The following is a 16,497-nucleotide window of genomic DNA, read 5'->3' as shown; positions in this document are numbered from 1 at the left end:
CATCATTCCCGAGGACCAGCTTCTACTCTTCTCACGGCCTCTGCCATGGCATAAACTTATTTTGAGAACTTGAGCTCCAAACCCAACCACACGCAATAATCACCTCTTAATCAGCACTTGGTGGAGAAAAGTTGCAGGTGTTGGACCCAAATGACCAATGGACCAGCTGGGAGAATGCCACATGGCAGGACACCGTTGGACCAACCAGCACATACCTGTGACAGAACTAATAATAATTCAGATGCTCGATTGAGACTCCCTTGGAGAATCGATCCCAGTTGCTATTTTCATTAAGAAAAAGAAAAAAAGAAAAGAGGAATTGCAGGAGTTCTTAACTTGTGCAACCAATTATAAATGCTCACATTAAACTAAGGCTGTAACAAGGAAGGGAGGAGGTGGCGGGGGAGCAGAGGCAAACGCGTTTGACCATGTAAAAAGCCGTCGGTCTCTCCTCCCGTCCACCTCAGACCCGGCTCCGAAACTCCAGGCAACGGAACCAAAGAAAAGCATGGAAATTTCCCGTTCCATATCTTTGTTCTGAACAAGGTGAGAGGAGGAGGAGAAGGCTTTTTAAAAAAATAATCCATTCCAATTTTCAAAACGAACCTTCTTCCTTCACAATATCATCATCTCGAGCATGTCATCGAACACCTTGAAATGGTATGATATAAGATTGGATTGTTGATAGTTGAGGTGAAGAGGAGGAGGAGGAGGAGGAGGAGGAAATTAAGATGATGGGGGATGGGGTGAAGCTGATCCTGGCGAAGCCGATTCAGCTGGCGGACCAGGTGACCAAGTTGGCCGACGAGGCCCACTCGTTCAAGCAGGAGTGCATGGAGGTGAAGGCCAAGACGGAGAGGCTCGCCGCGCTCCTCCGGCAGGCCGCCCGAGCCGAGCTCTACGAGCGCCCCGCCCGCCGCATCGTGGACGACACCGAGCAAGTCCTCGACAAGGCGTTTGCGCTCGTCTCCAAGTGCCGCGCCCACGGGTTGATGAAGCGCGTGTTTACCATCATCCCCGCGGGGGCGTTCCGGAAGATGTGCATCCAGCTCGACAACTCCATCGGCGACGTATCCTGGCTCATCCGCGTCTCCACCGCCTCCGCCGACGACGACGACGGCCACCTCGGACTCCCACCCATCGCCCAGAACGAGCCCATCCTCTTCCTCATCTGGGAGCAGATCGCCACCATGTACACCGGCTCCCCCGACGCCCGCGCCGACGCCGCCGCCTCCCTCGTCTCCCTCGCCCGCGACAACGACCGCTACGGCAAGCTCATCATCGAAGAGGACGGCGTCGGGCCGTTGCTTCGTCTGGTTAAAGAAGGCCGGGTGGAGGGCCAGGAGAGCGCCGCGCTCGCCATCGGCCTCCTCGCCCGCGACCCGGAGAGCGTCGAGCAGATGGTGCTCGCCGGCGTCTGCTCGGCGTTCGCCAAGGTTCTCAAAGAAGGGCCCATGAAAGTCCAAGCAATGGTGGCGTGGGCCGTGTCGGAGCTCGCCGCCAACCACCCCAAGTGCCAGGACGTCTTCGCCCAGCACAATGTCATCCGCCTCCTCGTCAGCCACCTCGCCTTCGAGACCGTCCAGGAGCACTCCAAGTACGCCATCCCCTCTAAGGGCATGTCCATCCACTCCGTCGTCATGGCCAACAACAACAATTCAGCGAACAACGATAGCCATTCCCTGCTGGTAGAAATCCCAGAGATGCAGCATCCATATGGAAACCAGAGCCAGAACAACAAGAACCAGATGCACAACGTGATCCAGTCCACCATGGCCAAGTCATCCGGCAAGACGCAGCCCACCGCCAACGGCAGCGCCAACGGGACGGCGGGTTCGAAGCACCAGCAGAATGTCTCGCTGAGCGGCACCAGCATCAAGGGGAGGGAGTTCGAGGACCCGGCCACCAAGGCCCACATGAAGGCCATGGCCGCCAAGGCCCTGTGGCAGCTCGCCAGGGGCAATTCAGCCGTTTGCAAGAGCATCACCGAGTCTAAGGCGCTCCTCTGCTTCGCCGTTCTTCTAGAGAAGGGAGCCGACGAGGTCTGGTACAATTCAGCCATGGCGCTGATGGAAATTTGCCGGGTCGCCGAGCAGGATGCCTACCTTAGGAGGTCCGCATTCAAGCCAACCTCCCCGGCGGCCCGGGCGGTCGTCGACCAGCTCCTGAGAATTGTCGAGAAGGCAGATTATGACGACCTCCTAGTCCCGTGCACGGTGGCATTGGGCTGCTTGTCAAGGACATTCCGGGCGACCGAGACTCGGATCATCGGGCCATTGGTGCGGCTGCTCGACGAGAGGGAAGCGGTGGTCATGAGAGAGGCGACCGTCGCGCTGACTAAATTTGCATGCACCGAGAATTTCCTACACGTAGATCACTCGAAGGCGATCATCGATGCCGGAGGCGCGAAGCACCTCGTCCAGCTCGTCTACTTCGGCGAAGAGGTTCAGATTCCAGCTCTGATCTTGTTGTGCTACATTGCCATCCATGTTCCCGATAGCGAGGCATTGGCCCAAGCCGAGACCCTTACGGTGCTCGAGTGGTCATACAAGCAGGCTTACATGGTGCAGGACGCGACGGTGGAGGACTTGTTGCATGAGGCCAAGAGTAGGCTAGAGCTCTACCAGTCCAGAAGTTCAAGAGGTTACCACTGATTCAGTCAAGGACACTCATTGGGGAACAAGGGTCAGGAAGAAGAAAGACCCAGTTCTGCTTTCCAATCTAGAGCGTCCAGGAGTGTACATACATCCAGTTACATCTGTTTAAATTGTCAAGGTTGCAGCAGATTGATCCCTAAAACTTTTATGATCATCATAGTGGTTGTTTGTTTCGTTTATGTTGGCAGTACTTGGGGTTTTAGCATGCAGGTGGTGATGTTTTATTTCTGTCTCAGGAGGGTTTTGTAGGCTGGAAAGTTTCAATTGTTTTATTGTGGTGGATATATGTAATATATATATATATATAGGTCAGCAATTTCTGCTTCTCTTTAGCCTGATATTCCATAGTGTATCCTTCTTTCTACTCCTCCTACTTCTTCTTCTTCAATCAATTGCGAGGAGGATAGTAGTTCCTGAGAAACGATCCAACCGATGATTGTAAGCAGCATTCACTTGGTTGATGAAATGTAAACTCTTTGGGGAAATGAAATAGTCCTGAAAGAAAACTTCTGAATGGATATTGGACAAAGTAAGCTAAATGCACAGCAGTTGGAACATTGTATCCTTTGTTTGCAATAATTCCTGACCTAGCTTCAAGTGGTCACTGAGATTAGTATAGGAAACCTTGCACCTCCAGTTATCCTTTGCTCCTCCCTCTCGTTTCAATATTTTTTTTCAAACATCAGTGTGATACATTTCTCAATATCAGCTGTTCTACGCCTTCGAAGGCAGGACTAAATTACATCCTAGTGATGCTGCTTGATTTCCCACATCGTAGATGTGCTATATTACCTTGTAAGGATAATTGGATAGATTTTAATGTATAAACAACTAGTTTTTAACCAGCCAATTAATCCATCACTGGTTCTTTGATATGGACTGTGGCTTAAACATGCTTTTGATATATCAATCCAACTAATCTGTCAACGATGCCTATATTCTGTCTCTTCAACTTGTATTTTAGGTATGCTCCTCATTAAGCCACCTTGCAGCCTACATAGCTCATGCTTCCATACTTTGACCCACTTAAACAGGCCAAGATTTCATCATTGCGCATGTGTAGGATTTAGAAGTATACTTAAATCCCAGTAACTATCATATTCTTGAACCCAAGTAACTTTTCTAGGGCATTGAGATCAAAATTCTGCTCGGATCTCTGTATGGCAAGAGCATTATCTTATTTACTTGTCCAGTTCTTATAACAATGATCTCTTTTCCCAAGGATAGATCAGAAAAATAAGCAAGAAAAAATCTCTTCATGCAAGCAAACCCAGAGGGTGTTATCTCTCTTCTATGCTGTGTATTTGTACTTTTCTGAACCTGCACTTTCATGTCCGGTTCAAGTGGTCCAGCTTAATTTAAACACAGTTAGATGATAAGGCATAGCAGCTACCAAACATTTTTTAGTCCAAATCTTCTGCTTACAACTTTCATTGGATTCTAAGATTCAGAACCCCTGAAATAGAGAAGGCAACTTATTTCCCTGATGTCACTGGAGACCTATCCAACAATGAGAAATGAGAAGACCCTTTACCACATTCTGCAACTATAATATTAAGATACTAACTGCGAGCCAAGTGGATGATAAACCTGGAGGTATACAAAAGCTATAGTTCTCAGAGCCCACAACAGATGTATTTGAACTCCATAACCGAGAGAGCAGGTCCCTAGAAATAAATTGGTCATTCAGTCACCATTAGCTGCAGTCATGAGTAGCTAAAAATTAATACCAGTCCTTTAGTTGCTAGGTGAAAGACAATTATATGGCGTTACACCAGCAAGCAGGGCACTTACTGCTAGCACCAAATACTTGCCTGCCATGACACTGTTCTTGTTCCTAATTGAATGAGGGAAAAACAAAGGACATCATATGCTCGCCTGCGCCTCTGGGACAGACCACTGTGGCCCTACATATGGAGTCTAATTCGACCACCTAAGCGCTCAACATATCCCATCTGTACAAGGTGCATCTCCATTTGTGCAACATTAGATTCCCCAAAGCCTGTGATATGTCCACAGTCCACACCCAATACCAAACTTTGAATTAAATCTTTACAAGACCAACGAGAACTACATATGGAACATCAATAATCAAAAGCAGATTCTGCTGAAGCCTATAGGCCAATCTGGAATGTGTTGGGGCGTGCATCAAGGATCTCAACCCTCAATTCTCATGCAGCTGCAGGAGCCCAGCATTGTGAATTGTATACACTTGGATGCTTGTGATGCCTTCATGCAATGCCCGGTCGTTGGTCCAAAATCTCGAGGACTAATTCGTCGCTACTGATATGTAACACTAGGATTTTGGGGACACACTGTACCACCATACTTTCAGAAAGTTCTGGTTGTTAGCTGTGACGATATGTATGTCAGATTGATGAACACATTGCATAAGGCAGTCTTGATAATTAATCGTCGCACAGAATCTAAGCACATGCTTTGTGAAAATAAAAAACACGCACGATCTAGCATAGAACTGGAGTACTGAAAACTTTAACATTATATCTATAGGGATGGTTGCTATCAGTTAATTTTGACTGGTAGTATGAAGGTCATATTACTATCTTCCAAAGGTCTCAATTCTGAACATTTCACAAGAGCAGAATACATAATTTTCTTTTTGTGAATTGCCGACAACTTAGTTATGATTATTTCAACATTGGTTGTGATGATTTGAGAATGAAATATGTGAAATAACCCATGCAACAGGCTTTTCTGATAATTGACCTGGCACTTGATGCCAACTCGCAGAAAGATATGTAGTGTCATGCTTCAAATGACATGCACACATTTTTTTAAATATTCATCAAACTTTTGGCTACCGATGAATGTTAAAATATCATGTATTGTAATAGATCTATTAGAGAATATGTATAATGGTTGGCGCCTTGCCTAAACCCAAGCTGCTCTTGGGAAAAAGAGAAGAACAATGACAGAAAAACAAATCAAGAACATGATAGAACACATCTTTCTCTGCTCAGGAACAGAAAGAAAAGAAGAAACAAAAAATAAAAAGAGAATATCCTATTCTCATTTTTCTTTCAATTAACCTCTCAATTTTCCAAAATGTTTATGTTTGATTTCCAACTAAATTTGAACAAAAGCATCTGGTCATAATATAGGTTCCATGAGCTATTATCTCCGACAATGTACTATTTGAAAAAATAAAAAAGAAATTCCATTACCATCAGAATGCAAATGATAATTGGGCCATTTCAATACCCAGGCAATTGCTGCAAACAAATTTCTTCTTATTCCCATCGATGTTACGATCATGGAACTGTGTCCATGGAGAATAAAAATACATAATGATCTTTACTAGCTTCATTGCTTCTAGGCATCAAAGCTAACCCATAGAACTCACAGCTTGCTGCCAGGTATCATATCAGATAGTTGCTTGTCATTAGGCTTCCCACTCTGAGGTAATTAATAATGCCATAGCAGGACCTAACTCTTCATTAAAGCACTCCCTGTGTTCTAATTGAAGGGCACCAAATTCCCTAAAGCTAATCATTTAAGCTCTCTAGAAATCAATTATGTTAACTGTCTTGTGCTGCGGCAGTGCAGCATATTTAGTTATTGAATTTTTTTTTTCTCTTGTGAAAATAAAGTATTGAACATTTGAACAAAACTTTTGGTCTTCACATCGAGCATCGGGGATCTTGCCACGGCTACAATAATTAAGACATAGTCCAGGAGGAAGCTGCCCTGTCAACCAAAACTAGATATCCTGGAAACAAGTTAATAATGTCTACATATAAGAATTCCTAAGGATTAATACATTGATGACATAAAGATGTTGCATTTGTTATTTGTTGTAAGTCCGTAACTAGATATAAAGAGTTAACCTGATGATGTTATACCACATAATAATAACGAAATGCCAGTTTACTGCATAAGAATTTGTGATGATCAACAAATGATCGGCCTAAACCTTATGATTGGTACTTGTTCTTCACAAAGCCTGGCCCTCTTCAGCACCAAGGTCAGCACTTCATCCTTCCATGAATTCCGGCAAACATTTATCCTCGCTCAAACGGTGCAATAATAATAATAATAATAATAAGAATAAGAATAAGAATAATTGAACTGTTTTCTTGTGTCACAAATAAGAAACTCGCATAAAGTATGGGTGCTTTTTTAATTGAAAAATGATGGAGAAGGGGACTATTTAAGTTTTAAAGAGAGGATTCTTCTCAAAGGAAAGAAAAAAAGAAAATCAAACAGAAGATGAAAGAAGCATACCACAAGAGTGATACACAACTTGAGTCTGATTACGCTAGTGAAGATACATACAAACCCAAGTGAACAACCATTCATCAATTCTCCGTGGCAAACTATGAAACAACAGCCAGAACAGAAGCCCGGAAGAAAATTTTGGATATTTAAATTTTTTTTTGCATTTTGAAAAATAAGTGGGCTTCCTCACAGATCTATTTCATTGGGGTATCCTTTTTTTTTTTTTAAATACACACACACACAATTACTAACAATCAGCTGACATGGAGTTCGGAGTACAAGTTTTAGTAGGACCACTTTTAGCTATGTTTAAGTCCTTACCATCATCAAGATTCACATGATTCAGTGGAAAAATGAAAAAATCAGTGTTCAAACTGGGACTGAAGTGAAAGAAAATGCCATTTGGTAATGTCTGACATAAAAATCTAGTGACACTTACTTCTTAGGTATAGCTGAGAGGGTTGTGATTGGGAAGAAGATGAAATTGTTCTAGTTAGTGTTGATACTCGCATTTGCTAGTTAAATGCTTACTGTTTTCGCATATTCGACAAAATACTGGGAATCTTACTTGACCTTTAATGCTTAGCTACTTGTTTTGCGAGGCACAAGCATATCAGTGCTGGTTGATAGGAGTCTGATGGATAGGATGTGTAGTAAATCCTAAAGTGGGGGGATTTTCATCAAATTAGAAGCTGTGGATGTTCTTATTGCAACCAAACCAAATATTGATGCATATTGGAAGATGCCAAAAGAATCCTTTCCACAACAGAATGAATGGTGCTAGTGGCATTTCTTACTGCTGCTTCTTTTTAAATATTTGGAGAATCATAGGGATCTTGGACCACAGATCGATTTGATAAAAAAGGATGCTGTAGTTGTTGTCAAGAAGTGACAAATCTGTGCAGTGTTGTATTTACTAAGTTCTGTCTAGTATCGTTCATGCTTGGTTGTGAGGTCGTAATTATTGCTGAAGCACGACAAAGTTCTGCACTTCTGCATGAATTGAAGTTGCCCAGCATTGCTTTTGTATCGGCTGCCACCATTGTTAAGCTAAAGTTTTTCTCCAGGAAACATTTCATACATGAGTTGAAGGGCATGGGTGATGAGTTGTGTTTGTAGTTCAATGTGTGGATAGGAAAGAAATGCTTCCCAGTATGGCAACGGAAGGGCCAGAGGCTAGTCTGGACCGAAAGAATAGGAAGCCTGTGAGATCAGAATCAGATAACCTCCAAATAAACAAGACAGAAAGGAAAAAGAAATCGCTTTCCTAAGACATCTTCATGCAGTAGATTGCTGGTGAAAAGTTATTATTTCTGAAATTAGAGCATAATAAATGCTGTAAGAATCCACACGACAAGGTGCCAGATAGGATTGTCACCATTAGCTTTTGGAATTATTGCAAAATGCTATAAAACCAATAAAGTTGATGCATATATAGCACTGATTTGAATTACTCCAGCTAGCATGCATAACATACTTGTTTGGCCTTAAAGCAGGATATTTATTCCATAGCCACTCTAGCGTCAGCAATTTGGTCACTGTGCCAAAATTTGTCGACGCTTCTTAATAGCGTCGGGTGGAATTTGAATTAGATGACGCTTATGAATGTTGTCGAATTCTAACAGAAAATTTTGGCCTTCGACGTCGCCTTCTAAAAGTGTCATCGGAGGCCCTTCTACGCCGCTAAGAGTCCGTTCCACCCTAAGACGACGCTTTAGAAAGCGTCATCGGAGGTGCCTTCCAGACCCATCTCCCCACGCAGAAGTGCGATGATACTTTCTAAAGCGTCGTGGAAAGCCCCTTATAGTCCCTAAGTAACTTTCTAGGTCTAAGATTTCTTTTCAAAGCATTAAATTGGTCCCCTTTGGTATGCCACATCCTTTGTAAAAAAACCTGCTAAAAGTCCATATTATCATAGATTTTTACCTAGATTCGAAGACAACAAATTGTACTTCCTGACAGGAAGAGCCATATATTTGGTATTCCAAATAGCAGGCAGCTGGATCTCTTAGCCATTATAACATCCTGCTGATTTCAGATGTCATCTCTTTGATACTTACAACTCATCTACTTAAACCATGATTCATTGAGGACTTCATCAGGGAGCTAAAGGCAGCAGTTAGCAGCAGAGTAAAGAACCTGGCGACAAATCTGAGCAAATTACGAGACTGCTGAAAAGTTTTCTGGCGCCGAAGACCTTCTCTCTATCATAAATTTTTAACGAGCTCGATCCTGCCTGATGAGATTTCTGTTCTGTAGAATCTTTTGTTTCTCATTCATCCTTCTATGGTGGCGAACAATTTTACTTTTCCAACTGACTTCACACTGCTTCTTTAAAACCTGTATTTAAGCTTTACGGGTTCTCACAAACACGTTCTTCGTTTTTTTTTTTCAAAAAGAAAAAAAAATCAGAGAGCATGCTGACTTTGGTGCAGAAACCATTGTGTTATAATGAAAACATCGTCACCTATTCATACAAATCACATTAACTAAGATCTAATTTATTCTTCTAACTGTGAGGATTTGTATTTAGTCTCATGTCAGTTATTTGCTAAAAAGATCTTAAGTACTTAGGCAGAACTAAGAAACCCAAAAAATACCTTTCAGTTAGCCTTTTAGGTGAGGTCCTGGGTTGTTTTAAATAGAATCAGAGCGGACTCCGCCCATAACCTATATGGACTAGGGGACACTGCAGCACAAGTTCATAAAGGTGGACTACAGGTCGATCGTAGTGCTTGTGATTAGATTTGAATGGATTTGAACTCTTAGCCTAATGAGGACGTTGTGGCTTGAACGGAGAGTGTATGTGAGGACCGTAAGGGCGTGTGTTTAGTTCCACATCGATTATTCGCTGTGGAAATATCGAGCTCTAGTAGGTTGGTCGCCAAATCCCACTAAGGCAGCGTGTCATTTTTAATAGTAAGCATGACGTTATAGAAGATGTCTATGAAACATATAAAGCACATAATCCCGATGCTCATGGATCTAATTTAAGTCGAGAAGAGTGCGCTAAGATTTTAGGACTTTATGCTTAAACTTGATTGGCCAACACTATACAAATCTTTGATGCTACATTAAACATAAGAGAAAAGAGCGAATGGGGCTGACTAGCAAAGAATGCGAACCACCCATTTGTCCATGTTTTTCATTCGGCAGGTTGGTACGAGTCCTTTCAAAAAAAACATATTACTAGAAGAAAAAAAAATAAATCCATAATATTATTTAAGTAATATTTTTTAAATACCAAAAATAACACTTTATCATGTATCAACCACAAATTGCTAGGCTTAGTTTCTAGCTCTTCTTTACGGTAGAATCTGCAACATTATTTTAGTGATATTTTTTAAAAATATATATTAAATCAAAAAAATTATAAAAATTATTTTAGTAACATTTGTAAAAAATACTGAGAAAAAATATTGTGCCCCACATTTATGATGAATTGCTGAGTATTAATTTGTAGCTTGTCTATCATATAATATGCAATATTATTTGAGTGGTATTTGGCATATTAGTGGTTTCTCATACTTGAAGGAGACTCGTTGACAATGATTAGGTGGTCATCAAATCTACCGAATTCCGAGGCTTTCCATCTATTAATACATGATTGCTGGAGAATAGCTTCCACTCTACTTTCTTGTGAAGTGTCGTATGATTTTAGAAAAGCTGATAGTGTCGCTGATTGGATGGCGACATATCACATAGAAACTACTCTATCAGTTATATTATCAGATGTTTTTTTTTCACATTTTATTTTCTAATGCGTATGGACGTATTTAAACTCTAGATTGGTTTAAATGCAATCTGGATTCACCAAAAGATCAATATCGAGAAAAAAATACTTTACATTGCATTTAGGATAAAATTATTGGGTATTAGTTTGCAGGTTATCCTTATTTTTTCTGCTGGTAAGTCAGAAAGACTTTTGAAAACGTGGTTAGCTGACACAAAATATATATATATCACTGCAGATTCTATGTGGCCCAATTCAAAGATAATCGATAAAAGAGCATGCAGGTGAAAGTTTTTGCTTTCATTTGAAATGAGAAAGGGCATCCGCATTCTTTTTTAAAAAAATTTTCTGGTTTTTTTTTAACCTCCTGGATTTTATGAGGTCCGAGTCAAAGGCAACCTAGAAAAGAGATCATGCAGGTCCAGATTCTTGCTTTCACCTGCAACGAGAAAGAGCATGAAGTCTTTCCTTGCGCGATATATTAGTGCACCATCGAATCTAGAGAAGCTACAAAGTTGTGGACATCATCTAGAATGTTTTTAAGTATAGCTTGCTTCAACTATAAGTTTGGTGCTTTGATTATTTGGGACTCATTTGGAAAGAAGCAAAGTGAGATCAATAAAAAAACAAAGAGATGTCTCATATTTGGTTAGAATTTTTAAAGAAAAGATATATAAAAAAATTCATATAAGATATAGAAAAATCTACTTGCCACATGCTAAAAATTGAGAATTTTCTTTTTCAAAAATACCCTCAAACTTTTAGATAGTTTGGGATAAGATATTTTAATTTATTAAGAATATAATATGTATTTTATATAACTTTTTCAGAAAAATAGATACTTGGCAAAAGGTAAGCCATTTTGAAATATACTATTTTTCTATGATTAACTAAATATGTAAAAACTACTTTCTCATATATTTTATATATATAGGCATAAACTTTTTAGATTTCTTGTGAGAAAAAATTCTTCATGTGAAACTAAGTTTGATTAAGGTTAGTGTTTAAGGATCATATAGCTTTGTCTAAGATAGGCGGGATATTTTCTGTTATTTTCTGTCAGTAGTCTTGGAGGATAAATAGGCTGGAAAAAAAAATACACAAGAGTCCTGGAAAAGAAAAATGTAAGGAGTCATTAAAGATATCCTGCCGGTTATTTCCAAGCCTCCTTTATCTCAGCACCAATCTACCCCATTGACCCATGTTTCTAGTTCAACATGTGCGGTGGCTTTCAAGAGAGCCCAAAGTTTAAAAAGGCAAAATAGAAAAGAAATAACCTTACAAACTTTTTCTTTTGATTGGATAGAAGAAAGGGTGTCTTTCCCTTCCTACTGTTATAGCACCACTCCACCATTCAGGACCAGTGAAATCACAAAGAACCCTATCCTTTTGAACACCATACAGTGTCTCGAGCTTTTTTTCTCACTAATTAGACGGATCTGGCTTAGGATGACACATTTCTCCCCTATTCTGCATCCGATCCAATTCAATTGCCATCCTAAAGAAGTCAATGGAGATGGATATCCAACGACCCACGAAGAATGTTCCAGTAACGAGTTTAAAAATTAAAATTATTTGGTTTCGATTTCAATTTTGATCATAATTTTTGTGATTTTTCAACTCGGAATCAAACATATCTAATATTTAATATATTTTATATTAGTATAACCCTAGCATTTTAATTTTATAATTTTTTTTCCATGGCTGTTATGATTTTTTATTTTAAAAAATATTATATTTGATTTTGATTTCGAAAGATTGTAACAGATTCCAAGTTCGATTTTATTTTTTTCACTAACTAAGTCGTATCTTCGATCCTAGCCATCCGTCTAGAAAGGCACCCCCACCTATAACTGCGCTGACATCACAGCTTCCATAGCATAGGGTACATATTTGAGGCTATTTTTTCCCCGGTGCACGCATCCTCCACGCCCGCGAGTCACAGGACTTCAACAGGCGACCCCGAGAAAGAACCTAGTGCATCCGACGGTCCTCGTTCCACACGCGTTAAGCCCGGCCGTCCGATATACCCAAGACTCTATTTAATAATTTTCGCACATCGAATTCCCCGCGCCCGCTGTGCATACACGCCGAAAGAGGGCGTGATAAATATCGGGCCGAAGTGGGGAAGAGAGAAGGGAAGAGAAATTAGGGTTTCCTCTTCTCTCTCGGGCGTTAGGGTTAGGGTTTTCTCGATCCTCCATCGTCCTCCTCTGCTTCATGGCGAACTGGAGCGGCCGATCGAAGGGGACAGTGAAGTGGTTCAACGGGACGAAAGGGTTTGGTTTCATCACCCCGGACGACGGTGGCGAGGACCTATTCGTTCATCAGTCCTCGATCAAGGCGGACGGGTACCGGACCCTCACCGAGGGAGAGCCCGTGGAGTTCACCATCGCCGAGGGGGAAGGCGGCCGCACCAAGGCCGTCGATGTCACCGGCCCTGATGGATCCAGCGTCCAGGCCAGCAGCGGCGGCCGGAGGGATGGGTATGGCGGTGGAGGCAGCCGCGGCGGCGGCGGCACCCGTGGAGGGTATGGGTTCAACGGAGGGGGCAGGGGCGGTGGTGGGAGAGGCGGCAGCTGGGGTTACGGAGGCGGTGGTGCCTGCTATAACTGTGGTGAGACTGGCCACCTCGCTAGGGATTGCTATCAAGGCGGCGGCGGCGGCGGCAACGGCGGGAGGTACGGCGGCGGCGGGAGTTACGGAGGCGGCGGGAGTTACGGCGGCGGCGGGAGTTACGGCGGCGGCGGAAGTTACGGCGGCGGCGGGAGTTACGGTGGCGGCGGTGGAGGCGGCGGATCCTGCTATGCTTGCGGCGAAATGGGCCACTTCGCTAGGGAATGCCCTAACGTGAAGTGAGATCTACCGTTGCTAATCCTTCCATCCTTTTTCGGCCTTTTAATTTTGATCTTTTTTCCCATCTAATATATGTGTTCTTGGTTGCTGATGATGGGGTTTATCCTTTTTTTTTTTACATTTCTTTCTTTAAAAATGGATTCTGGAAATGGTTTTCCTTTCTCGTGTTTTGCTTTGGTTTCAATAGATTGTGGCTTATATTGGGCTTTTGTGTTGAGCTTCGAGGGAAAACAGAAATCAAATGGTCTATGTATACACTCTTTGAGGGTCTATCTCTTACACCCCCCCCTCTCTCTCTCTCTTCTCCGCGACCCACATATGCCTTCTGTTTGATTGTTTTGTTTCGTGTAGTTTGATCTTTGGTGTATTAGTTCTTCGTAATCTTTCTGGTATTTTGTTTTTGTGGCTATTAATTAATCTGTTATGTTCTTGTTTTTTTTTTTTGTCTATTTTGGGGTAAATTTTGCGCCGTAAGAATTCCCCTTATTTTTTTTTGTTCAAGTGAAGTGGATTGTTTTATACGTGCCTTCTGTCTGATAGTTGTGATGAGATTGGCTCAAGTTTAGGATATTTTTTTTAATGGAAATACGTAGTTAGTTGATTACATGCATATGCTGAAGGTGATGCCTTGCTTTGATTGTGGCTTGTGTCTTTGTGTTCTGCTACCTTTTCATGAAGTGCTATTATTTTTTAATATGGAAAGTTGGGGCATGGTGTTCTTTTGGGTCACTAGTCGAAATGAGTGCTGTAAACCTGAGTACTGTAAAGTTGGCTGTGGGAGAATCGTGCTTAAATAATTTTATAACTGGTCGCTAGCAGTCTTGTTTTTAAATAAGATCGCGTGAGAGTATGCCCTCTTTTCTTTTGTGGGGAACTTGTGCCATGTTTTCCTTTAGCCTAGTTGCTTGGAGGCTTTCGACATTTAAAAAAGTTAAGGTAAAAGGGGAACTTGTAGGAATGACATCCTTTTTGGTCCAGACTTTGATTTACTCTTTCTGATTATACGAGCTGCGGTGTTTGCCACAAAAAAGAGAAATGGACGATTCTCTGGGTGATTGAGTTTATATTACCAAATGTTTTTTTGTTAATTATAGCTTGTTTGGCAGAACTTAAGTTTTGTTTTTGTCATCTTTGATTGCTCTGTTGGTAGGCAAGGATCATTTTTTACGAGCATTTTTTTTGGATGAAGGTTTGCAAGCACGTAAGTTTATATTCTTTTTCATCTTTGGTTGCTTTATTGGTAAGCAAGGATCATATTGATATGGTTTACAAGATGCGGAAACCATTAGATGTAGGATGATGGTGGTATTAAGATGCTGAGTTGGGAAGAGTTGGAACGGATGGCTCTCCTTGTATCTGTTATATTTTTCTTTCTGTTCGTCATGCACAGGTAGCGGTTTGATAGGTTGATGTTCTTGTTGTTGGGTGGACAAAAGGCTGACCAATTTTTACAAGAGTTTTGCTTAATATCCTGCTTGATTTGTATGATTTATTTTACTGTGTCTTAAGTAACATTGAAAATATATTCCTGTTAATGTGATTCTGTAGGTAGATCAGAAATAATGCGTTGATAGATATAGTTCCAGTACATGTTTATATAATATGATCTTTGTGCAAGAGTTATTCTCTAATTGGTCATGGGTCTTTATTTAACAACTGTATGATCCTGAGTGTGAAGACGCTGTTTTGTTGATTCACTAGCGGTTGCTTATGAACGGCTTCATATGAGCTGATAGTGCGCTGGTTCTTGGAGGGGGAAATTAGACTGAGGCTTAGTGATCTTAAGAACTGATATTATTATCGAAGATGAATGAGAAAGGAGAGTCGTACATATAGCATTATTGCAGGGAAGACTTGCTCTAGAGGAATGCTGGAAAGAGGAGGGAGACAGGGCGACAATGAAAGATATGGTCTTGGTGCGAATAGTGGAACCTATGTCTGCTCTGAATGATTGTTAGGACAAGTAGTTAGCATACCTTGATGAAATATGTTGGACTTTCAGCTGTGTACCTGTACTGTCCATTCTATGGCTTTTCTGAGTGGAGAGTATAGCTTCTTGCAGTGGCGGCTTGGTCGCGGCCATATTTATACGGCCAATCTGCACTCTGTACCAGAGGGATGGTTACCTTCTCTTTTTTTTTTTTCCATTTTAGAAATATGTTGAAACTGGCATATTAAAACACATCCTTACTTCTAACTCAGGATCGTGTTATGCTAAACAAGCAACTTATATTTTTTTGTGGACATTCTAATTGCTGCTTCTCGAAATGTTATATATTTATATGGTGAGGTCATTTAATGCATCTCTATTCATGTTACTAGAAGTTCGAATTGTCATAAATATGTTGGTTTTTGTATCCATAAAAATTATGATAATTTTTGTCGTATTATTTTTATATTTTATTTTTTAAAAATTATTTTCATTATTTAAAAAAACATAAATATTTACTTTAATATTTTCAAAACATGAAAATAATGTATTTTATCATTACTTATATGGCTGCAGTCATCAACATCACTGTCTCATTTATCATTCTCGCTATAAACGTTGTCACCTTCACAGCATCACCCACATCATGGCCTCTGCTATTGCTACGGTCCTGTCGGTGTTCCTACCATCATCGCTGCATTCACCAACTTGTCGGTGTATCCATATCCCTTCCCTCATCTCTATCATGTTATAATGCCACCAAATTGTCGGTGTACGAGTCTCTGTTTCCTCGTCTCTGTTATATTATAATGCCACCGCTGGCTTCTCTTGCTTTGACTCCACCATGCCATCTTGTCATTGTTGCTGCTTCTACTACATCTCTGGCATCATCACATTGCCGCCTCCACTGTCTGTGCTATTACTATCGCCATTTTTTTTAAATATAAAAAGTTAATATAAAATTTTATTATTATATTTTTGAAAATAACAATAAGTATTGGTGATGATGATTAATATCGAAGTTTTCATGCAGTTGTTACGCATCTACTTTGGCCATGTATGGAATCCTTTTAACATGATAT

General features: G+C 41.2%; 2 protein-coding genes across 2 annotated transcripts; both read left to right on the top strand.

Moving 5' to 3' along the window:
• Window positions 1–243: 243 nt before the first annotated feature.
• On the top strand, window positions 244–2,989 carry LOC103706338. Its single transcript, XM_008790397.4, has one exon. The coding sequence runs from the start codon at window positions 732–734 to the stop codon at window positions 2,652–2,654; it is 1,923 nt and encodes a 640-aa protein (XP_008788619.1). The 5' UTR covers window positions 244–731; the 3' UTR covers window positions 2,655–2,989.
• A 9,699-nt stretch (window positions 2,990–12,688) lies between these two features.
• On the top strand, window positions 12,689–13,757 carry LOC103706337 (cold shock protein 2-like). Its single transcript, XM_008790396.4, has one exon. It carries the CDS (start codon window positions 12,850–12,852, stop codon window positions 13,486–13,488), a length of 639 nt encoding a protein of 212 aa, XP_008788618.1. The 5' UTR covers window positions 12,689–12,849; the 3' UTR covers window positions 13,489–13,757.
• The last annotated feature ends 2,740 nt before the right edge of the window (window positions 13,758–16,497 follow it).

Source organism: Phoenix dactylifera, unplaced genomic scaffold (assembly GCF_009389715.1).
Source record: "Phoenix dactylifera cultivar Barhee BC4 unplaced genomic scaffold, palm_55x_up_171113_PBpolish2nd_filt_p 000298F, whole genome shotgun sequence".
NCBI classification, from domain to species: Eukaryota; Viridiplantae; Streptophyta; class Magnoliopsida; order Arecales; family Arecaceae; genus Phoenix; species Phoenix dactylifera.
Note: the sequence above shows the minus strand (reverse complement) of the source record. Positions and strands in the feature narration are given on the sequence as shown.

Coding starts and splice junctions, on each gene's coding strand:
- LOC103706338 (XM_008790397.4), top strand. CDS start 732: ATGATGGGGGATGGGGTGAAGCTGATCCTGGCGAAGCCGATTCAGCTG.
- LOC103706337 (XM_008790396.4), top strand. CDS start 12,850: ATGGCGAACTGGAGCGGCCGATCGAAGGGGACAGTGAAGTGGTTCAAC.